Source organism: Heliangelus exortis, chromosome 6 (genome assembly GCF_036169615.1).
Source record: "Heliangelus exortis chromosome 6, bHelExo1.hap1, whole genome shotgun sequence".
NCBI classification, from domain to species: domain Eukaryota; kingdom Metazoa; phylum Chordata; class Aves; order Apodiformes; family Trochilidae; genus Heliangelus; species Heliangelus exortis.
The window spans coordinates 18,864,328-18,885,570 of NC_092427.1; the positions used below are offsets into that span (position 1 = coordinate 18,864,328).

Sequence of the window (21,243 nt, forward strand, 5' to 3'; positions counted from 1 at the left end):
TACTCTTTGGATGGCAGGGGTTTGGGAAACAGCATTATTTTACATGAGGAGAGGCTCCAGGGTTTCATATCGTTCACTTTTCCTGTCTCCCTGAGTTCTCTGTGCAGGTAGGTAGTAGTGCCCCATGGTGGTGCACCACCATGGCTGAGCCCTGATATTTCTCCCTGTCCCAGCTCCTGGGAGCCACTGGGTTTTGCCTCCAAACCCAGACTCTAGATTAATTTTTCGCTTCTTGTACCATGCGATGCACCAAGTCAAACTCCCCTTGCAGAACTCGTCCCTCAATGTGGCCCTTGAGATGCAGAGTCCAGCCTGCAGCACTGGGCAGGATGCTCCTTGGGAGTGATGAGGGCAGAGCAGGGGGCTTGGCACCCTTTGTAAGATGGCACCCTAGTGAACTCAAAGCTTTGGCTTCTCTAACGCTGGCTGTGTTGAATTAACAATTAACCAGGATGCCAGATTAAGGGGAAAAGGCTGTAAGGGTCCTCCAGTATAAAGGAGATGGCTGCTGGTTGCTGGAGGTAGTTTCACTTTATCACATTTTGCCCATTGAGGGGCAGACCTGTGACATGAACCCTAGATATACACAAAGCTTGTAGGGAACCAAGTTTTGCCAGTTCTGGCAAATTTTTATCTATACTCTTACCATGAGTATGATATTGTGGAAGTTTCCAGCATCAGCTCAGTTTTATACAGAATCTCAACCTCGATTTTCAAAGAAGTCCTTTTACTTCCGTGTAAAGCAGAGGAAAACTGGTTCCAGGACATGAAGATATCTGAAGACAGAGAAGACATAACCAATCCCATCTAAAATCTCTCAGCAGTTTTCTGAGTATTTTCACCTGGCCATGCAGGGAGCACAATGTCCAACCATGGTGCTGAGCTATCCACAAAGGCTCCTCTGAGGTGTCCTCTGAAGACCTTTGTCCTGCAGAACTGTGCACAAAGAGTTGACCACTCCATGACACACTGATAACTGCACAGGTGTCTTCAAAGGTTTTGGTCATTGCAGCCTCCTTGTTTCCGAAGAACAACTACAGGAGAGAGACTGACCCAAGCAGTGTCATACTTGTTCTCCTAAGCTTGGTCCATCAAAGCCCTTCAAAGCCAGGTGAAGCTGACAATCTTCCCTCTGCGTGCACTTGGGTGTTTCTGTTCTTGATGCCAGGTGATACCAGTTTGCTGGTACCTGACAGTCCTGAGGATCAGAACAGAAATTATTGGAGGAGGTTCTGAAGCATGTCCAGCAAGGGGCAATGAAGCAAGTGAATGACCCAGAACACAAGTCTTAATGAGGAGCAGCTGAAGGAAATGCATAAAATGAGACAGATGAGAGACCTTCTCACTCTCTTCAACTCCCTGAAAGGAAATCGGAGCAAGGGGCTGCTGGTCTCTTCTCCCAAGTAGCAAGTGATAGGACAAGAGAAAATGGCCTCAAGTTGTGCCAGGAAAGGTTTAAATTGGATAATAAGAACAATTTCTTCATGAAAAAGGGTTGTCGAGCAGTGGCAGAGTCACCATCCCTGAAGGAACTTAAAGATGTGTGGATATGGTGCTGAGGGACATGGTTTAGTAGTGGACTTGGCAGTGTGCTAGGTCAACATTTTGACTTGATCTAAAAGGTCTTTTCCAACCAAAACTGTTCTAAAAAATGGGCTCCCGCTTGGGTGATTCTCTCAAGCCATGCCACAAGCAGGCCAGGTCAAGTGTAGGTTCTACACTCACAATCCAGAGGAATTGGGATGTGGAGTGATATGGTCAAGGAGGTGTGAGCCTTCTGTGAAAGTTCCCGTGTGCTCATATTAATATGGGCAAAAAGTTGTCTTGATATGCAAGGATCTGTGCTAGGCCTGGTAGAACAAATTTTAAGTGCTGCCCAGGGACTCAGTGGCCCTTTGAGCAAGGCACAATCCATCTGCTGCACTGGTTGACTCATGATGCTTTGCTGTCATCATGTAGAAGGATTTACAACTATCGCATTTGTGATCATTGCAAGGTAACGTGCTGGCTAGGATGTGACCTAAGGCTTGTGACAGAGCCTGGAGCATGTGTGCCCATTGCTCAGCTTCCTCAGGTTCTCCAAGAACATCTCAAAAGCTGGTGCCAATTCACATGCAAACCCTTTGGATGGAGACAATGCCCTTTTCAGGGTACATGAATGAGCTTTCTGCACACTCAACGTGTGGGTCCAATTGTGGGCAGGCCAGACATGTTCAAGTCAGGAAGCAGCTACTCCCAGCCCTGTTCTTGGCCCTGTGGATGTCAGACTTGCAGTCCTACTGCTTTAGGAGCAGATTAGTTCTCACACCAGGTACCCCAGCTCCACCCAAGCACTGTCAGCAGAGCACAAAGAGGGACAGGTATTATATACACCCCACCTTCCTTCCTGCTGCCTTGCAGGGCCAGGCATGTCACCACTTCTGGTTCACACCTGCAGCTGAAGTTGTGCTGCCACAGTGCTTTGCCTAAGGAAATCCAGGTTTTCTCATTTTCAGGGTAGAGTCTTGTCTCCCTGTGTGCTGTCCATCCATCATTGCAGTGCTGGCAGGATACTGGGGTTTATATGCTGAGCAAACCTGAACTGACTGCTTGCTTCAATAGAAACTGCATGATGCTCTAATCCATGCAAAAGGCTTTGCTTTGAGCTTGAGGGTGTCATTTGAACTAAAATTCAGCCTAGCCACGTGGAGACAGAGGTTCTCAAGGTCCTGGCTAGCCCAGGAACCACATAGGAGCATTGCAAAGCATAGGGCAGTAACTCTAGCCAAAGTATGGAGGTCTGAGTTGATATAATGCTGTCCCTCTGGCTGTGCAGCATCTTGTGTATAGCTTCCACATAGCACTGTTCAGAGCTGCACAATGGCTGAGTTCCATAGGCAGGGAGAAGCTGGACCCTGTTATTCTCCTCCTGAGTACTGGTCAAGACTGCTCCATCATGCCTGTGCTGAATGAGTGGGAAGGACCTGGGTAGGTGAGATTTCAGGTCATTTTCTGAGGTCTCTGGGTTGCTGTGTGATTGATTTTGGCATGAATTCCACAATTCCTCAGACACAGAAGTGGTAGAAAGGTTTAAAATCTGGCTTTGCTCTTTACTTCTCTGTCCCTCAGTCTTCTCCGGTGCAGTGCCCATAGGAAACCAGGTAGCATTCAGAGGCAAAGCCATTGCTAGCAAGCCCTGAAAATATTCTTTTGACGCTCACTTACAGATGACAGGAACCCTGGGAACGTAAACCCACTTATTTTTCGCCCTATGGAAGAGGGAGTCAACATAGATTTCCCAAGCACCATACATTCCATCGCCCAGTTCCTAAACTCCACGCGGGAAACCCAAGACCCCAGCACGTACACCCAGCTGGTGGCCACTTTGGCCTTTACCGCCGAAAAAGCCAAGTTTGCCACTGGAAATGAGCGGCAAGAGTGGATGGACTTGTTCATTGACACCTTCAAAATGGTGCACAGCGAGATTGTGGGGGACCCAGAAACCGTAATAGGGATTTGCTGATGTCTCCATTAGAGACCACATGATGTAGGTGGAGGCAGAAGTTGAGTGGAGGTGGCAATTGTCTTTTCTTGAATGCCTGTTTGGCAGAGGGGACAGATACCTTGGTCGATGCTTTTAGTTTAGGAGAAGCATAGGCAGTGGAACTGCTTGGTTGCACTCAGCCAGGGATGTGACACAAGGGACAGTCCTCTCTGGCTTGGCTGGCTGTTGAGAATGGTGCCTTTCTTCAGCAATGTCGGGAGATGCTCTTGTTTCTGCCCACTGCTTTTCTGCAGAAGACCTGCCTTGCTTCAATCTCTGAGGCAGACGTGCTGCTCCCCTTCAGCCATCCCATGCTGCAACCCTCTCCGGCAAGGTGACTGGTCCCAGCCACCAGACACATGCAAACCTCAGGCTCCACCACAGAGACCAATGCCATGCAGGTTCTGGGGCCAGAGCCAGCTCCTGGTTTGCAGAGACATAAACCATGCTGTGCTTTTCCCACACCTTCACATGCATGTAATTGCTGACTGCTTCTGCAGCCCCTCCTGCATCCTCTTGCTGTGCTACCACGGGGGGTCCCTTCAGGTTCTCTGTGTAGCAAGACTGGCAAAGCAAAGGTGCATCTCTCCTCACTGCAGTCAGTGTCTCTGTGCAAACACTTAGTGGGATAATGAGGGAAAGGAGCAAAGCAGTAGGGAGAGGAGGCAGCATTGCTTTCCATCAACAGTACCGAAACCTGGGGAGTGCTTCTCTCAGAAGCTGAGTTCCCTCTGCCTTTTTTCTCTGTTTCTTCTGTCTTATTTAGCAACATGTACCTGCTCATATGCAAGAGGTAGAGGACTAGTCAGTCCAAAACAAAAATCCATGACTGTGCAGTCAAATTTCTGTCAGGCATTATGTGAGCTATGTAAAAGCCAGTAAAGGTAGTGTAGGACAGCCCCTTCAGTCCACATCCAGTGGTAGTTTGGTTCAGAGAGACTACAAACCCTCTGCTCAGCACTGTGGGTGCATGCATGTAGACAAGGAGTGTTATTTCTGTGAGCTTAGCTGCCTGTAGTTTTCACCAAAGGTCAGGCAGATGATGGCCATTCCTGCCTCCAGAATCACTACTGCCCTCCCAAGCTGTAAGAAAAGAAACTGGCATTTTGTGTGCAGACACAAGTGTACAAGTGTTTGCTGCCAGCCAGTGAATATTGCAGCCTCTCTGACTGACTTGGTATTATTCCAATAAAGTATACTGAGCAAATGTCATATTTAATGGGCAGAAGGGAGATGTATGGTCTTCAAAAAATATGGTTGGGATACAGGTGTGCAAAGGGGAGTCAGTTGCCAAAATCAGGCACAGGAACTGGAATGAGGAGCATTTAGAATTTCTTGTGGTGCTTTCAGTGTCTGGGGCTTTCCAGTCTAGGCTCAAAGCCACCTGGCAATGGGCATGCAGGGCAGGTGTTTGTGTCACTCAGGACACAAGTAGGTCAGATACACTCCACAGATGTTGGTCTTTCTCCCAGGGTTTCATCACTTTTTGCTCCCTGTCTGTGGGGTCGGGGAGCTCAGCAAACGCCACTGCTGGTTATGATGAAGGGAAAATTCAGAGAGCTTTAAATGGTTGCTCGGAGTTTTAGGTGAAGGCAAAAGGATCTGCCTGTGTCTGAATCCTCGCACTAGGGTCTGGTCATAATCTACATATTCCAGGTAGTTTGTGAAAAGCCAAGCTCTCCACTCTGAGTTGATTTTTACCCTGAGAGCAGAATGTGACCTATGCTAAGTTGCAAGCAAGGAGACTGAACCCCAAGGAGCTGCTTCAGCTGTGATATTACAGGAACAACCCAAAAAAACCATTGATCTGATGGGAACATCTCAGGGCTGGGACATCTTACTGAGCAAGGCGAGGATTCGGAGAGACTTCAGCAAAGGGGTGTTAGACATCATCACACAGCAGCTCTCCATTTAATTTCTTTTGCAAATATTTCCTAGCAAAGCAGAGCAACATTGTAAAAGAAGGTTTTACCTCTCAAAAACCTACTGCTCATTAAAGAAAAAATGAGAAGAAGGAGAAAAAGAAAGAAAAAAAGGAGAAAATGTCTTCTTGGCTGAGAAATATTTGTCTTGGCCCTTGTTCCTTCAGAAGCTCTTGGGCAAAGAAAGGACACTGATCAGGGGTTGGGGAAAGGACAGGGGAGGGGTTGTGACAGGGGAATGCCTCAGAAAAGGCTGGGAGGTCAGTCCCCATCTCTCTTCCTTTCCACTGTCAACACTGTAAAACAACAGAGGAAATACAAGTTCCCCAGGTTTTAGAAGAAGCAGGAACATAATGTGTATGAGTGGGGTCACCTTTCACATGCAGGTAACTAGATGGGTGGTTAATGGCAGGAGAATCTCTGGTGTTTCTGCTCTATCTGCTTTGCTGTTAGGTGTCCTCAGCTGCATTCTAGCCCACCTATGCAGTGCAGTGAGCTGCAAGCTTCGTGCCTTGCAGTAAGCTGCACAAGAAGGACTGGTGCTCCAATTAAAAGCATTATGTGAGGATTTTAATCAGCCTAATTCGTGGTAGTGCATCTGAGAGGTTGTCTCAGAGGACCAGAATCTTGTTCCTTGCAGCAGGAAAGGGTGCTTGTGTCATCAGCCTTCCAGCAATGGAAACAAGCTGGAACTGAGCAGGCTTTGGACTGCTTGGGTCCTTGCAAAGGCCATGTCTTCCTGCCTTTCCTCTTCCACAACTGCACAGAGCAGGTGAGGATCAGGAGTGCAGGGGATACCAAGGCAAAGTATCCTTGTGGGAGCAGCACCTGCGTACCAGGAACTGCAGCATCCAGGTACCTTTAGACACCATGTGTCAAGGGAGGTTGGGCAGAGGTGAGTATGTACCTTTATTGCTTTAAAGGAATGGAGTATCACAGCTGAATTTCAAAATGCAATAATCAAAAAGTTTAGGGGGACAAGAGCATCGCTTGGAGATCAGTTTCTGCTGCAGCTGGAACTGGCATTGCAGAATCTGTTGTTTGCAGCAAGACAATGTACAGTAAGCACCATTCAAGACACAACATCATTGTAGATATGTGTTATAGTGTGGGCTAAATGCCAGGGAATGTGATGCTGAAACAACCAGAGTTTTACAATATCCGAGTTAAGTTAAACCAGAAGTACCAGCAGAAGTTCCTGCATCAGGTTTGACTGTTTTGTCACGGATGGATGTGGTGCCAATCAGTCCATGAGCCCAACAACATGCACCAACAGAGCTTCTTCAACACTGCCCAGTGCTGTTGGATTCACACTGGACTCTGTAGTTGCTCAAGTGCATGTATCTATTTTGCTTAAAATACAACTTCACTGTTTGGCATGTTGACTACACCCATAGTACTAGTGAATTAAGTAGTGATCCATTTGTTGCTCAGCTCATACAAGAAACTAGGCTGAATCAGCATCCCAACATGCTGAATCCAGGTGTAACACCTAAGGAAGCACTTTGTCAAATTGGATTTGCTCTGAGGACAGAGGTTCATCCTAATGTGGTACTCCTATCCCAAAGCTGGCACTGCTCCAGAATCTCCCATCATGCAATCCTCACCAGCCATGGAATACAAAATGACCACAGCTCCAGAACTCAACTTTTTGGAGATTCAGTCTCTAAGCCACAGAATTGCTCCACGACGATCTGGCCATTGCTCTGCTGGCAAGCCTAAGTGTGTGCATCACACATCAACCCTGTCATGATGCAGTCCTCTTCTTGACTACTGCTTTCAGCAGAGAAGGGAACCTGAAAGAGGAAAAAGAAAATTCAACAGTGCAGTAGTAGAAGCATTTCTGAGAGAGGCCGTGCATGCAGAAGACCACCAAGTGCAATACACAAAACTATTGCAAAGGAAAGAAACAATGTTGTACAGCTAACAGCTGTCTCCAAAGGTTGCTATTTTTCCTCTCCCCTTTTTTGGAGTTCTTTCACTGTTGTGATATTCGTATTCCCACATGCCCTTTTGGTAGTCAGGCGCTGCTCTGAGGGACTGAAGAACAATGTCCTGCTGTGTTTCGTACAAGTATTGGTCTGTTAGATATTGCAAAATCTTATTTACTCCATGCAGATGTGTCAGAAAGGAGAATCTTGTTTTTCAACCCTATGACCCAACCTTTATAAGCTCTTCAGGAATCAGTGACTGCTGATTAAGCTAATCTGGGTGAAAGGCATGAAAACATCTTTCATCCTACAAATCTTTATGGGAAGATTAACTCTGAAATCTCTAGAAGTAACTTAGAGGTTTGCAGACACTGCCTGCCATTAGTCTCTGGATATTCCTGGTACAGATAAGATTCTGTCATTTCTGTAAAAAGGTGGATGGAGTTCCAAGAATGAAATGTGCAGACCTGTCTCATCTCATGGATGCTTGTGGAAGTCTGTCCTAGGCCCCAAAATTAACATTCATTAAGGCTTGGTGCCCAGGAGGTGAGGGAATTAGAAGTAAAGCTCCTGCATTACTAGCTGTAAAGGTAGGCTTTGGAAGCAAAGATGCACAGAAGAGACTCCAGACTAAACAGCCCAAGGCAAGCCCCAACCTTATCTTGTAGGCTTTCTTATGCTTCCAACTCTTGTCTTCTTTCTCCTGTAGAGCTTGCAGTGGCCCAGTGCACTCAGCGCCCCGTTGATGTTGTCTTCTTGCTTGATGGCTCTGAAAGGATCGGGGAGCAGAACTTCCAGCGGGCCCACCACTTCGTGGAGGAGGTGGCCAGACAGCTCACGCTGGCCAGGAGCAACAGTGACAGCATGAACGCCCGGCTTGCTCTGCTGCAGTACGGCAGTGAGAGGGACCAGGTCGTGGTCTTCCCACTCACCCACAATCTGACAGAGATCTCCAACGCCCTGGCACAGATCAAGTACCTGGACTCATCCTCCAACATCGGGTCAGCCATCATACACGCCATCAACAACATTGTGCTCAGCCCAGGAAACGGGCAGCGACTCGCCCGCCGCAACGCTGAGCTCTCCTTCGTCTTCATCACCGATGGCATCACAGGAAGCAAGAACCTCAAGGAGGCTGTCAACTCCATGAAGAAGCAAGATGTCATGCCCACGGTAGTGGCTCTTGGCAGCGATGTAGACATGGACGTCCTGCTAAAGCTTGGCCTCGGGGACCGGGCAGCCATCTTCCGGGAGAAGGACTATGACAGCCTCGCCCAGCCCAGCTTCTTTGACAGGTTCATTAGGTGGATATGTTAAATGAAGGGAGTGCACGTTCCTCTTCTCACCAGTGCACACACCCCTGATATAGCCTGTTTCATTTTCTCCCCTCTGTCAGGTTGCTAGCGACTCTGAGCTGGCCCAGAACAGCTGCCCTCTGGGTTCTCCTTTCTAGCCAAAATCCAGAGCTCTTTTTTTTTTTTTTAAATTTTCATGATGAAAAATCATGTATCTTACATTTATGGTGCTAATTAAAACCGGGATGGAAGCACAGGATACAGAGCCATAAGATATACTTCCGTAAAGCTTTACGCACATGAAGCCAGGCCTTGCATATGTACTGTAATCCAAGAAGGGCTTGTCAGAGAAGAGAGAATCCTTTCCAGGGTAGTAGGAAAAATTATCATCTCTATTTTTCAAAAACTCTCAACACCCTTCAACATCTCATGAGGAGCTTTACAGTGGCGACCTCCCCCATTCTTCAGCAAACCCTTTGCCAGATTATCTCATCTTTTTTGTTCTTTCAGTACTTCTGCCCTGAGAGAACAGAGTGAGTTTCTGACACATCACATGTGCCAGTGATTTTTCTTTTTGCATGGCCCTTGGTGGCTTGCTCCTCTTTCCCAGATGCAATGGGATGGTGAGAAGTTTTGCTGCCTTCTGTAGTTGTCTGTAGATGCTCCTTTGGGGGCTCTATCTATCCTAAATTTCATCTTTGAGATCTTTATTTTTCTGTGGGCCATATCTCCCCCACATTCCTTCTGCCATTTTGGCCTTCTGCAGAGGTTCATTTATTACTGCACCCGAACTCAGAGCTGAGAGGGGCAGCATGCCTCCCAGCAGCTCCCAGAATACTGGGCAGCCTCTGGAGCTGCCTCCCTGTCATCCCAATGCGCTCAAAGCAACCGTGGTGCCTTCTTCCCACTGGTATCTGCTGAGAAATGTCCTGATTTGAACCTGAATTGTACTGTCCACAAAAATAAACTCATACACTCTTTTCACCCTAACCTGAAAAAGTCTCTCTCTTTTTTTTTTTTTTTTTTTTTTTTTTTTTTTTTTTTTTATGACCAGCTGCTTCTCCTGAGTCCAGGTAAGTTTGTATTCTGGTTCTCCTTGGAAATTCTGGAGCACAAGGCTAGGGGTCCCCCATCACAATGGTAATGGGGTCACTGCTGAGGACCTGATGCTGACAGGACCCCTCCATCTCTTTTCACTCTCTCCAGCACTCCCCTTGCAGATTTGTTCATCTGCCCTCTGTCCACCCATCCCCTCCAAGTGCCCATGGTCTGACAGAAGATCATGTCTTCATTCCTCACTTGCTTCATGTTCCTTACCTATTCACGGGTGAAGAGAGCAGGGGTCCTCTCTGAGAGGGGCTGTGCCTCTTCCTACCATGAAGGTGGCATTGCACCTGGGTCAGGCTTTCCCAATGTGTCCTTCAGCCCCTCTTGCACCCAACACTTGTGTGTCTCCAGGCAGCACAGTGGGGCAGTGGGACTCCCCGAGGTCAGGGACATGTCTATAAGGTTTCATCCATGGTGGTGGAGGTTGTATGGGGAGGAGAGGCTGGGAAGCACTTGGGTTGTCTAGAGGGCTCTAATGGAAGGTGTCCCTGCCCATGGAAGGGTGGAACCGATTGATCTTTAAGGTCCCTCCCCACCCCAGCCAGTCTGTGATTCTGATTCCTTAGCCAACCCCATAGCTACAGCTGCAGCTGGGAAAGCTCATGCAAAATATAAGGACATCCATCATTTGTTACACAGGAAAAAACACACAGACACCAGCAGAATGCAAACAAGCACATGAAGTCTTTCAGTGGGCTTGCTCTAAGACACAGAGGATGGAGCTGCTGCCCATCATCTCACAGCAATTCCAGGTCAAATATTTTACAAGCTGAAAACAAGATCATCACGCAGCAGGCAAAAGGCCACTTGAAGAGAAAGGGGAAAGGAGCAGAGCAACATGCAGATGGTTCCCATGGGGTGTTCAGCTTTGTGTTTCATTGTTTTGCCATCCTGGTGGTGGGAGATGAGCTCTTCAGTCAGAGTCAGAACTGCTGCTTGAGCTGCTGGAGTGCTGGAGAAGGCAAGACAGAACAACTTGAGGGTAGCACTGAAACAACCCTCTTTCACCCCATTTCTGGTAGGTGTTAGCCATCCTGTGGTGGGTTCCTGTTGCCAGTGTCCACCTGGGTCTAGGCTGACCCTGCAGTGGTGGTGGCCCCAGACCCATCTCTCCCCAGGTGTCTGCACACCAGCAGAAGAGGAACCCCCAGGTTTGTGCCCTGATTGGAATGCAAGCTGGTAATTAGGCCTCAAAAGCCCAATTAGTTAATATCAAGGCCCTGGGATCCATGGGAAGGGGAGCTCATGTGGTAGTCAGCCCAGCACTGTGGCCTCAGATAGCAAACCTTGAACTGAAAATAAAATGGCTGCTAAAAACAACACTGCAACTTTGAAGCCATTCTTTTTCCACTTGGAGAGTATAATCACATGCATATTGTGTGAGGGATGTGTTTAAATTAATTTTTATTAAGTTTAACTGTTTTTTTTTAATTATTATTATTACTACTGCTAAGCAAAGAAACTCCAGGAGGATCCTGCTCTCTGCCAGTGAGGGCAAACCTCAAGGCACATCACAAAGCCATTACACAGTGAGTGGAACTGATGATTTACTTTGTTTGGGAAATGCTCCTACCTCCCATGGTGGAACTGGGATTTTATTTAGAAGTCCATTTGTCAGACCTACTCCAGATGGTGACCATTCCTGGGACAGCATTTTCTGCAGCATCTACTCCCACCACAGATAATTGCTTTTGCTTTGGGTTTTGAGTTTTTGGGGTTTTGGGTTTGCTTTTGTTTTTTTTGGTTAGGTGTAGCTTTTTGTTAGGTTTTTTGGTTTTTTTTAAGGAGGAAACTGAGCTGTTCCTTTGCTTCAGGGCACTGAGTGAATGCCTCTTACTGAAGCACACCTCAATGTACAGGGCAAAGTCCTTGGGTTTAATCCCCTAACATGGTACACCCTGAGCTGAGTCACCATTTCAAATGGCTTCAAAGAATTTCATGGGTCATCTTTCAAAAGACTCACTTGAAATGACTCATCCTTGCTTATTAAACAAATGGAAGTCTCCACACCCAAAAATAAGCCACCTAGATGCTGGCAGCCTGAAGGGTGGAAAAGTGGGAGCCCAGGGTGCCCAGGCTGTATGGGCACATACAAAGAGATCCCAAGTCCCACATCAGAGATCTGGAAGGGTTTGGGGCCACCCCAGTCTTACCTTGCCTCCATGGTGCTTGGAGTGCTTCTTATGGTGCTTCTTATGGTGCTTCTGATGGCAGTCAGGGGGGCACCCCGGGTTTCCTGAATGACAGTGCCCATGGGGGTGATGGTGATGCCCTCCTGGGGGGTGCCCATGGGGGTGATGGTGATGCCCTCCTGGAGGGTGCCCATGGTGATGCTGCCCCTGTGGGTGTGGGCCAGGTGGACAAGGGCCACAGGGATGACCAACTGGGGGTGCTGGGGGTCCTGGGGGACAGATCACTGGAGGGCAGTTGGGATGGGGACTTGTTGAAATGTTGGGACCACAGTATCCTGGTGGGGCTGCTGGGCAAACAGCCAGTCGGGGTGGTGGCGTCCCACAGGGCACACCTGGGAAAAAGAGAAAGGTGGGTGGTGAGCAGAGCCAGGCTCTCCCCAAACAGGAAACACAGGGTGTGCCCAAAGTCCCCCTCCTGGTAAGGGATGCCTCCCCAGCCTTTGGTAGGCAGGTGATGGCCCTGGGTGCCCATGGGGAGTGCACTGATCCCCTCTGCCAGCCCCAATGGCTGTGTGGTACCTGCAGCCTCACCTTGGTTGGGGTCACACATCGTCAATGGCCTTCAGCTGCAAGAGAAGACAGGCACTGTCAGGGCTCCTCCTGTCACAGGGACACCATTGCCCTGCCAGCAGGTAGAACCTGGCTCCTCTGCCTCTGTCTGTCCTGGGCAGAGACCATGCTGGTTCCCAAGGACAGACCCAAGAGCTGCTCTGTCCCTTCAAGTGATAGAACCAACCCACCAGCCTCCGAAGTGGCTGTCCCACCTCCATGCGCCCCCCAAAGCCCAGGCAGGTGTTTCCACCACCAATGGAAATAATAAATCCAAACCTGACTGAGCCTAGGTGCCCAGCCCATGTCCTCATGGGCCATGAGGGGCTGGGGACACTCCCAGGACCCCACATCTTGTTGCAGTGCCAGCCATGGGGATGGTCCTTATGGGACCCCGTACACCCACTGCCCTTGGGAAGGTGCCTCCACTCACCCAACCTGCAAAAAAGCTCCAAGCACTCTCTGAAAGCACTGTCACCACCAGCAGAACCCTCCTCAGCACTGCTTTCCTGGGATGGAGGGCAACCATTATATACCTGAGGCCACGTCTGGGCGAGGAAGGGTGTGGAAGGGGGGGTGACACTGCTGAGCCACAGCTGTTACCATGGGCACAAGGGAAATGTCAGCACACCACTCCCAGCTGGCACAAAGGTCCCGCGGTGCTGATAAAAACAGAGGACAGAGGGTGGTGGTTCCACCTCCCCACTTCACGTGGTGGGGTGAGTCACTTGTGTCCCCACCACAAACCCTGGCTCATTGCTCCCAGCAAGGGCAAAGTGTCCAAGGAAGGAGCTGGCACAGTGTGAGGGATGGGGGGGGTCACCCTCCCACAGGCACAGTGGGGCTCAGGGTCCAGTGGATGATGCTCTGTGACACTGCTCAGGGTGCTGCCATGGTGTGCAGGTGGAGGAAGTGACAGCTGAAATCAGAGCAGGAGGCAGAGCTGGATGGTCCTGATGCTCAGGTCTTCCTCCCGGGGGGCTCTAGGGGAAGTAGTAGAGCTCCTTGTGTCCCATGGCTATCCCCCTGATAAATCCCTTCCCACCACCCTTCCTCAATCCTGTCCCATGTCTGGGGGGCAGCAACAGGCTGTTCCAGGTAGGTCTTGCCCCAGTCCTGCTGGCCAGGAGGTGTCTGGGACTGGGGGGTCTGGGCACAGAAACACAGAGAGGTGTGCAGGTCAGGATGGGGATCTCCTCCTGGGCAGTGCCATGGGGCCCTGCTGTTCCCTCCATTGGGAGCCCTGTGACCCCAGGCACTGCCAGCCAGGCTGTCTCCTTCTGCCCCAGGGATGAGGGGATGGAGACTGGGGTCTGAGCTCCAGACAGCAAAAATAACCCTTGGCCAGGGAAAGGCCAGAAGGGAACATGGCTCTGGAATCTGTCTGAGTGGGGCAGCTCTGCTGAGGCAGATACTGAGGGAGCCCAGGCAGGGATGAGTGTATTTCACAGTTTAATTTGCTTCTGCAGAGCCCTCTGGCTGTTCCCAAACCCCTTTCAGGCCACCCTCTTCTCCAGCAGTGTCAGTACAAGAGCAGAACCTTGCTTCGCCTCCTCCAGCAGCCCAGAGACTTTCTGAGACATCTGCATGGGGAGAGAGAAGCATTATTTACCATTCAACAGGACAGAAGATTTGTCCACTGTCCACCCTATGCATCCCACTGGTGGCAAAGGGAGGGGGTGCCTGGGCATGGGGGATCCCCAGGAGCATCATCTCCATCTCTGTCCCACCTCATCCCCACCACCAGGTCCACAGCACATGCACAGCCCCTGCTTACTGCAAGCTTGAACTTCTCATCCGTTATGTCTTTGAGGTTGATCATGACATTGAAGTAAGCTCCAAACACAGCCACTTCCAACATTTTAGCTCCCACCTAGGAAAAGAGGCTTCTCAGAAACTCTCCAGCTAAACCAGACCACCACCAGACCCTTAGGCTGCAGGACTCCCAGTCTCCATCACTCAGCAACAACAAACACTTTGCAACCCAGTATCTTCAGGATGTGTCTCCAGCAGTGGGAACCAGCATGGCCTTTTCACACCAGTGGAAAAGCTCAAGCAAGGGCTAGAGGACAAAACCTCTCCTACAAGGGCTGCAACCTGCCAAAAAAAGTTAGGAGGCAGAAAACACCAGCCAGTTCCGGAAGGAAGGCTGAAGAAACACATTGCAGAGCTCAAGGACACAATGAGACACCTTGCAGGGAAAATCAGTGAGCCTGACAGCCTCCACAGCCCAGGACAATACCTGGATGTCAGATTTGCAGGCCAGGTTGCAGTGACAAGCCAGTTCCTTCAGAGCAGGCCAGAGCCCACTCACTTTCTCTGCCAAGGTACAAGGCACCATCACAGCTGTCTTGAGCCCCTGCTGCATGGCTGCTGTGCGTCTGGGAGGGGGGGACAGCACTGGGGTGAGCACTGGATGCTGTGCTACCCCAGGCTGCACATCCCCACCAGCCCAGCTCACCTCTCCCGCTCTTCAGGGGTGCTTTTTGGCAGCTTCATAGCTTCCTGGAGGGAAAGAAAAACAGGTTTGCTGCCATTTGCTTTTTACATCAGGCACCAGGGCAGACGTGACAGTGCCCACGCTCTTGCAAATCTTCTTTAGGTGATGCTGTTCCTGGCCCAGGATTGGGCCAAGGTCACAGCCCTGCTTCTAAGGACACCAGGGCACAGTGATGCTAGCACCTCCCCAGATGGAAAACTCCCCGCTTCCACACAGGACACCTTCTCCAGTGGGACCTCACCATGTAGCTGCTGAAGGCACGAGAGTCAGTGTCCACCATTGCCACCAGCTCGTCCATGGCCTGGTGGAAGGGGGGGATCAGCTTCCTCATAACGGTGTCCAGCTCCTCAAACTGCCTCTTCCCATAGCTCATCAGTCCCACCATGCAGCCCAGCGCCGCTCCCTGCAAGGGCATGGGGTTAAATTCTCCAGCAGGACACAACACCCACCACTACCACCATGCCAGCTGTCCCTGGGGTCTCAGCAAACCCAGAGGACACCCCAGGCAGGGACCATTGTCCCAGCATGGGGCACGTACCAGGGCAGCAGCAGCTGCAGACACGGAGCCTCCTCCTGGAGCCGCTGACCTCCCACCGACCGCTCGCACGAAGGCACCCAATGGCTTGGCCACCAGCCCTTTGTCCACCTCTCCTGCCTGCACCAGGTACCTGCAGCACAGCAGCCACTGGGGCTGAGGAGGTCCCCAGGTGCAGGAACACACCGTCCTCCACCACCCACTCCTTTCCCACCCAACACTCCCCTCTCCAACAGGTTTTCATCTACCCCTTGGCTCTGAGGTTAGGTAGCCCAAAATGAGCAGCAGGAGAGGTGGAACAATGACAAGGAGCTCCATGGGGACAGACAGGCAGACAGACAGACAGCTGGGGAGCACATGTCCTTGTGGTGTCACTCTGCAGTGGGTAGGGTGGACTAGTGCAAACAGTGTTTTATGGAACTGAGACACACCCGCAGCCACCTCCTCAGCAGGGGACAACAAGGACAAAAAGTGCACATCCTGGTTTCACCTTGGCACACGGGGGGTTTCCACACCTCTTCACCCCCACCCTGCAGAGGTGCGTTTGACCCTGGACACTGCAATATGGCTTCTCTCCTTGGAAGGCAGCATGTGAGCCTGAAGCAATGAAATTTGGTCTGGACCAGAATATTTAACAGGTACATGTTCAACTTTGGCCACCAAACCTATTCCCACTGCCTGCCCAAGTGACCTGGAGTCCCCGCACCCCACATTCACAACCAGCATCATTTGGGACCAGGACCCATCGTTTGGGAGCAAGGACCACCCCGTGCCTCCACAAGACCCAGCAGAGATGTCTCCTGGGTGTGAAGAGGACAAGGGTGCAGGCACCACTCCCTAAATAAGACAAACAAGACACAGGCAGCAGGATCTCCCCATCCAGGCAGTGATGGGCACCACGAGGAGAAGCAGGACAGGGGTCCCTACTCGATGATGCGTTCCCGGGGGTGAAACGGAGTCAGGGAGTCCAGGCCCAGCCGGCTGACCACCTGCAAGGAGCAGCACTGCCCTGTCAGCCACGTCACCCTAGGTCCCCTTCCATTCTCATTCCTTGCTGTTAATTAACCACAGGTGACCCAGCCCTAGCACAGAATTGCTGGGGCCACAACCCAGGGAGAGGACAGCCGGTGTCACCAGCCTGTCCCATCCCAGGCTCAGGGGTGGCTTGCAGCCACCCACAAATGACTGGAAACCACAGATAAATAATTAGCTTGCTCTTATCTAGCACGTTCCCCATAGGTCAGAAAAGTCCCTCCCTCCTGTAGCTGAAAAGCAGAGCCCATCTCCTTGTTCCCAGTTTGCCCTGGTCTGGGACAGGTTCCCTTAACACCATTGCACTGTCCTTGAGCTCCAGGGAGGTCTCCTTCCCTTCCTGACCTCCATGCAGGCAAGTTGTGCAGCTGCTGCCCACACTCTGTCCTCACAGAGTTGGCCTCTCTACTTCCTGAGCATCTCGGCATCCCCAGGACAATAAAGCAACTTCTCTACTTGCTATGGCCTTACAGCTTGCCAGGCACTGTTCCTGAAGACAAATGTCATGCCTAGGGGCTGCTGCAGTCCCAAATCTCTGCTCAGTGCCACTCTGGGAGGTTGGGGGGGCTCGGTGTTTCTCTCTCATGATCCCACCCTTGTCTTGGTACCAGGAAGAGCCATGTTACCAGTCTGATCTTCTGTTCCTCTTCCAGGATGAAGAGGTTTTCCTTCTTGATATAAAACTCAGCTGCATCCAGCATGGCCTTCTTGGGGACAAGTCCCACCAGTTGGGACCCCACCACAGGGAGGTTCAGTGCCTGCAAAGGACATCAGAAATGTGACTGTCCTCAGAGCCACCTGCCCTGCCACCACTACTACCCCAGCCTGGTGGTCCTCATCACTTCCTAGGACCTGGGACACTCATGGAAATGGCTTCAATGGAGGAGCAGGGGGCTAGCAGAAAGTTCCTGAGGTCTGGGGAATTTCATGCTGTTCAGCTCTCTGCCTAGTTGGGCTAGCTGAGCATGAGAGAAAGCAGAGCCTGACCTGGAGATCCATCCTCTGCAAAGCCTCCCCTGACACACACATGGTGTGCAACCCCAGGCCACCCACCTCTGCATCTCTGCAGATCTCCTCGTAGACAACATGGAGTGGTGTGGTCTCAAAGTCCAGCAGGTTCGTGGAAACCTGGGCCATCTTCTCTTCCTCCAAATACCAGCCAATGCCCTGCACTCTCTTCAAGCGCCCAGGCTGCCAAGACCCCCCCCCACAGTCAAAGCAGGGCCCAGGAGGTGTGGGGACAAGCAAGTCTGCTCCCAGCATGCCACTAGCATTGGGGGTACCTGCTCAGCACCACGCCCCTGCTCACGGATGTTGAGGGCGATGCGGTGGGCCAGCTCCTTGGTGCACAGCAGGTTAACATTGTAGGCAATGAGGAAGGTCCGGGCACCCGTCACCGTGGCCCCCCACCGGGGGACAAAAGCTGGGGGCCCGTAATCAGGAGCCCACTCTGGTTTTGCAAGCTGAGGAGGAGAGAGAAGGGCACATGGGTTGGCACTGCAGAATCTCACAGTGGATTGGAACAGGCATCTCCCTCCCCAGTCAGCATCTGCTGCAAACAGCACCCAAAGCACTTCACCAACTCCACTAGGTGCAGAGGGACCACACCAGTCCCCAGCACCCTTGTCAAGCTGGGGAGGTGTGGCTGGGCCCTGCCTGGGTGCTGCCAGGCTCACCTTTTTGGGGAGTGCCTCATACTCCCCAGCACGGATGCTGGGCAGAGCTTTCCTGCTCTCATCCTGTGCTGCCGCTCCATACAGGTAAACTGCAAGACAGGAGTGAGCACAGGCAGGCAGGGTGGCACATCACCTACCAGGGTCTGGTTTTGCCCATTTGGGAGCAAACCCCATATTCTCCTAGTGAAGCCTTGGCAAAAGGTGTGTGGTTTCTCCACAGATGGAGGGTCAGAAGATGGGAGGGAAGGGGCAGAGGTTCTGGACCCACAGGCACCACTCACCAGGCACTCCCAGCTCCGCTGCCAAGCGCTGCCCAAAGTTGTGGGCACAGGTGACACATTCCTCCATGCTGACATTCATCACTGGCACAAAGGGGCAGACATCCAGGGCCCCCATGCGAGGGTGTTCACCTGTGGACAGGGCAGACAGAAACATGGGAGCTGGGAAAAGCAAGTGACAAAGAGGGAGGACTCTCTTTTGGAAACTGGGCACTGCTGCTACAAGGAAAGTCATGTCTGTGGCAACAACATCTATTCCAGCCCAAGGAGGGGACCAGTCTCTCTGGACTGGGAAGATGAGCAAGAACTTTGCACAGTACTACCTTCATCCATCCAGTAACCTGCTGTGTGTGGTTACCAGAAGCTGATTTTATCTCCAGGTGCACCCAGAGCCAACCACACATGGCAGCCCAGGGATGCTCAGCACCAGGTCATCTCCTGCACAGCCCACCCACCGCCCCCCCTGCCCCCGAGCTCACCCATGTGCTGGCTCATGTCAATGAGCTGCCAAGCCACACGGGCTGCACTCAGGGCCCCTTCCACCACAGCCTCAGGAGACCCCACAAAGGTGTAGACAGTGCGGTTGGTGGAGGCGCCGGCATCCACGTCCAGCAGCACACAGCCTGGTGTCTGGGAGATGGCCTGGCTCAGCGCATCAATCACCTGCCACACAGGGGAGGGGGGCAAGGTGGCTCAGCCAGCTGCACCCAGAGCACAGGCCCAACTTTGTAAGCTGGGGTTGCTTTGTCTCAGCTCCCCCACTTCCCACCTGTGCTGGGGTTGGGGATGACCCCACGAGCAGTGAGGATGCAGCTCTGTGCTGCAGTGATCCAAAGGCATGAGCATCCTGCTCCTACCCATAGGGTCTGGGACACCCTTGGCTCCCAGCAAGCCCCAAACCCACTGTGATGGGGGAGAGCTGCCCAGCTACTGCTGCACATAAGAGAGCACCATTACAAATTGCTGTTCGTGAGGACACTGTCCCCTGCCAGCTCCAAAAAAACATTTGGTACTGTAAAGCCTGTTCCCTGAAGGGAAGCAGTGGTTTTATTGCAGTTTTGGGCTTGCTGAACTTCCCCGTTCACAGAGGGGACAAAGTTCAGCCTTAAGCTGATGCCCAGGACAGATCCCATTAACCTGGACAGTGTATTTTGGTACAACAACAGCAAACAAGGGGTATACCAGAGTACCCCAAGCCCTGGGGCTGCTGCAAACTGTAGGCAATGGGGAGCAGGGGGACCTGAGCCCCCATTTCTCACTGGGTTTCTGAAAGGGAGCAGGGGCTGCCTTTAGTAATTTTCAGCACTAGTCAGGCAGGGAAAGCTGCATGGCACTCCAAAGGAGGCAGGGAGTGGGTGCTGCCTGCACAGCCCCCCGGCCCGAGCAGCCCAGCTCCCCCCAGAGCACCCCGGCATCCTGCCAACCCTCAGCCTCTCCTTAGGCTCCCTCACCTCTTTGTTATTCCCTTCTGAGAAGTTGGGGACACACTCCACCAGCTTGGCCATGGTTCCAGGGTCTGCAAGCACCTCGGCTCCTTGTGACCTTTGGGTTCAGCCTGCCCTTTCCTGTCCTGCTGCAGAACAGAAGCCTCCCCGCACCCGGCCCGTTGCCTCTCCCCGGGCCGGGGTTTCTCATTAACTTCATCGATCTGTGGCCAGGAGACAGAAAGGGTCTTGGATAAACAACGTGGCACTGGAGCAGCTCTGGGCACACAGGCACTACCTGCACACCAGACTACAACACTAATTACCCACTAGCACCAATCAATTGCCAGGTGAAGGTGATGCCAAATGCAGAAAATCAGCTGCTGTGCCCAACACCAGACTGTGCCTACTGGTGGGACAGCCTGCCTGTACCCAGGGTGCCACTACCACTCTGGGATGGTTGGGGACAGCTGCTCCTCCAGAGACTCAGACTGGGCACTCCAACACAATGGGTGTGGGCAATGGCTAAAAGCTTTTGCTGTGAACAAACCTTTGCAGGGAAAACCCTATTGAATTTCGAGTCTAACACCTTCACCCCTCAGGCCACCACAGCCCAAGAAGTGGGCAGCCCCGGGGGGGACAGATGCCCCCCACCCAGGGCACCCCTTGTTTCCCAAGGGTGCCCCCTTTATATGGGAAGCGGGGAAGTCTCTGGGGCCGGTGCAACCCCGCACATACCCTCAACCCCATGTTGCTCCCCAGGGGATGGCAACAGGGTCTGTACTCGAAAGCACCTTCTGGGGGTCCAGTCTCTGAGCAGCAACTTCCCCCAGGCCCCCAGTGCCTGACACAGGCTGGATGTGCCCAGGCACATCCCCTGCACACCCCAGCTTGTTGCTCTGGGGCTGATTCTCACTTCTGTGAGAGAGGTCCCACGTTCAAGTCCTGGAGGAGTCCTCCTTTTGGGCACCCACTTCCCAGCACAGCCCAAGCTGGGACAGGGCACAGATGGGGCCACATTGCCAGGCACAGGGGGATGTGTGGCTTCCCCAGCTTGGCCGCGTCCCCTCTGCTGGGAACAGTCCCAGAACTGCCGGGAGGTGGGCGCTGCCCACTTCTAGGGGTCAAAGAGACACAGCTCAGCCATGGCCAGGGCTCATTCCCTCCTGGGTGGGGAAGGGGTTGTCGGGGCAGGGGGGAACAGCAGAGCTGCACCCTGCTGCCACCATGTCCCCAGTGGCCAGGTCTGCCTGGGGGATACCTGCAGAAAACCATGTCC

General features: G+C 52.0%; 2 protein-coding genes across 4 annotated transcripts in view; one reads left to right on the top strand and one right to left on the bottom strand.

Moving 5' to 3' along the window:
* Positions 1-9,670, top strand: part of COL6A2 (collagen type VI alpha 2 chain) — a 28,444-nt gene extending 18,774 nt beyond the window's left edge. Inside the window, exon 28 of one of the 2 annotated variants that reach the window (XM_071746998.1) lies at positions 8,086-9,670. In XM_071746998.1, coding sequence (XP_071603099.1) covers positions 8,086-8,693 — 608 coding nt within the window. In that variant the 3' untranslated portion in view covers positions 8,694-9,670. Of the gene's footprint in view, positions 1-3,206; positions 3,654-8,085 lie in introns of those variants that run through there. The other variant, XM_071746999.1, reaches the window with a different exon arrangement.
* Positions 9,671-10,443: 773 nt separating this feature from the next.
* On the bottom strand, positions 10,444-20,165 carry FTCD (formimidoyltransferase cyclodeaminase). 2 transcript variants are annotated; one of them, XM_071747001.1, is made up of 17 exons: positions 19,992-20,163; positions 19,020-19,203; positions 18,544-18,672; positions 18,263-18,351; positions 17,870-18,049; positions 17,640-17,777; positions 17,213-17,344; positions 16,482-16,543; positions 15,558-15,687; positions 15,261-15,422; positions 14,981-15,024; positions 14,762-14,900; positions 14,297-14,392; positions 12,953-14,102; positions 12,502-12,536; positions 11,932-12,302; positions 10,444-10,730 (listed from the first exon to the last, which is right to left on the bottom strand). In XM_071747001.1, exons 1-14 carry the CDS (start codon positions 20,043-20,045, stop codon positions 14,016-14,018), a joined length of 1,626 nt encoding a protein of 541 aa, XP_071603102.1. In that variant the 5' UTR covers positions 20,046-20,163; the 3' UTR covers positions 10,444-10,730; positions 11,932-12,302; positions 12,502-12,536; positions 12,953-14,015. The 2 variants fall into 2 exon arrangements, with proteins under 2 accessions (XP_071603102.1, XP_071603103.1); XM_071747002.1 differs by lacking the exon at positions 15,261-15,422 and having other exon boundaries at positions 19,992-20,165.
* Positions 20,166-21,243: the final 1,078 nt, after the last annotated feature.

Coding starts and splice junctions, on each gene's coding strand:
- FTCD (XM_071747001.1), bottom strand. CDS start 20,045: ATGGCCAAGCTGGTGGAGTGTGTCCCCAACTTCTCAGAAGGGAATAAC. Junction 19,204..19,991: donor CAGAAGGGAATAACAAAGAG/GTGAGGGAGCCT, acceptor CCTGTGTGGCAG/GTGATTGATGCGCTGAGCCA. Junction 16,544..17,212: donor AGGAACAGAAGATCAGACTG/GTAACATGGCTC, acceptor TGCTCCTTGCAG/GTGGTCAGCCGGCTGGGCCT.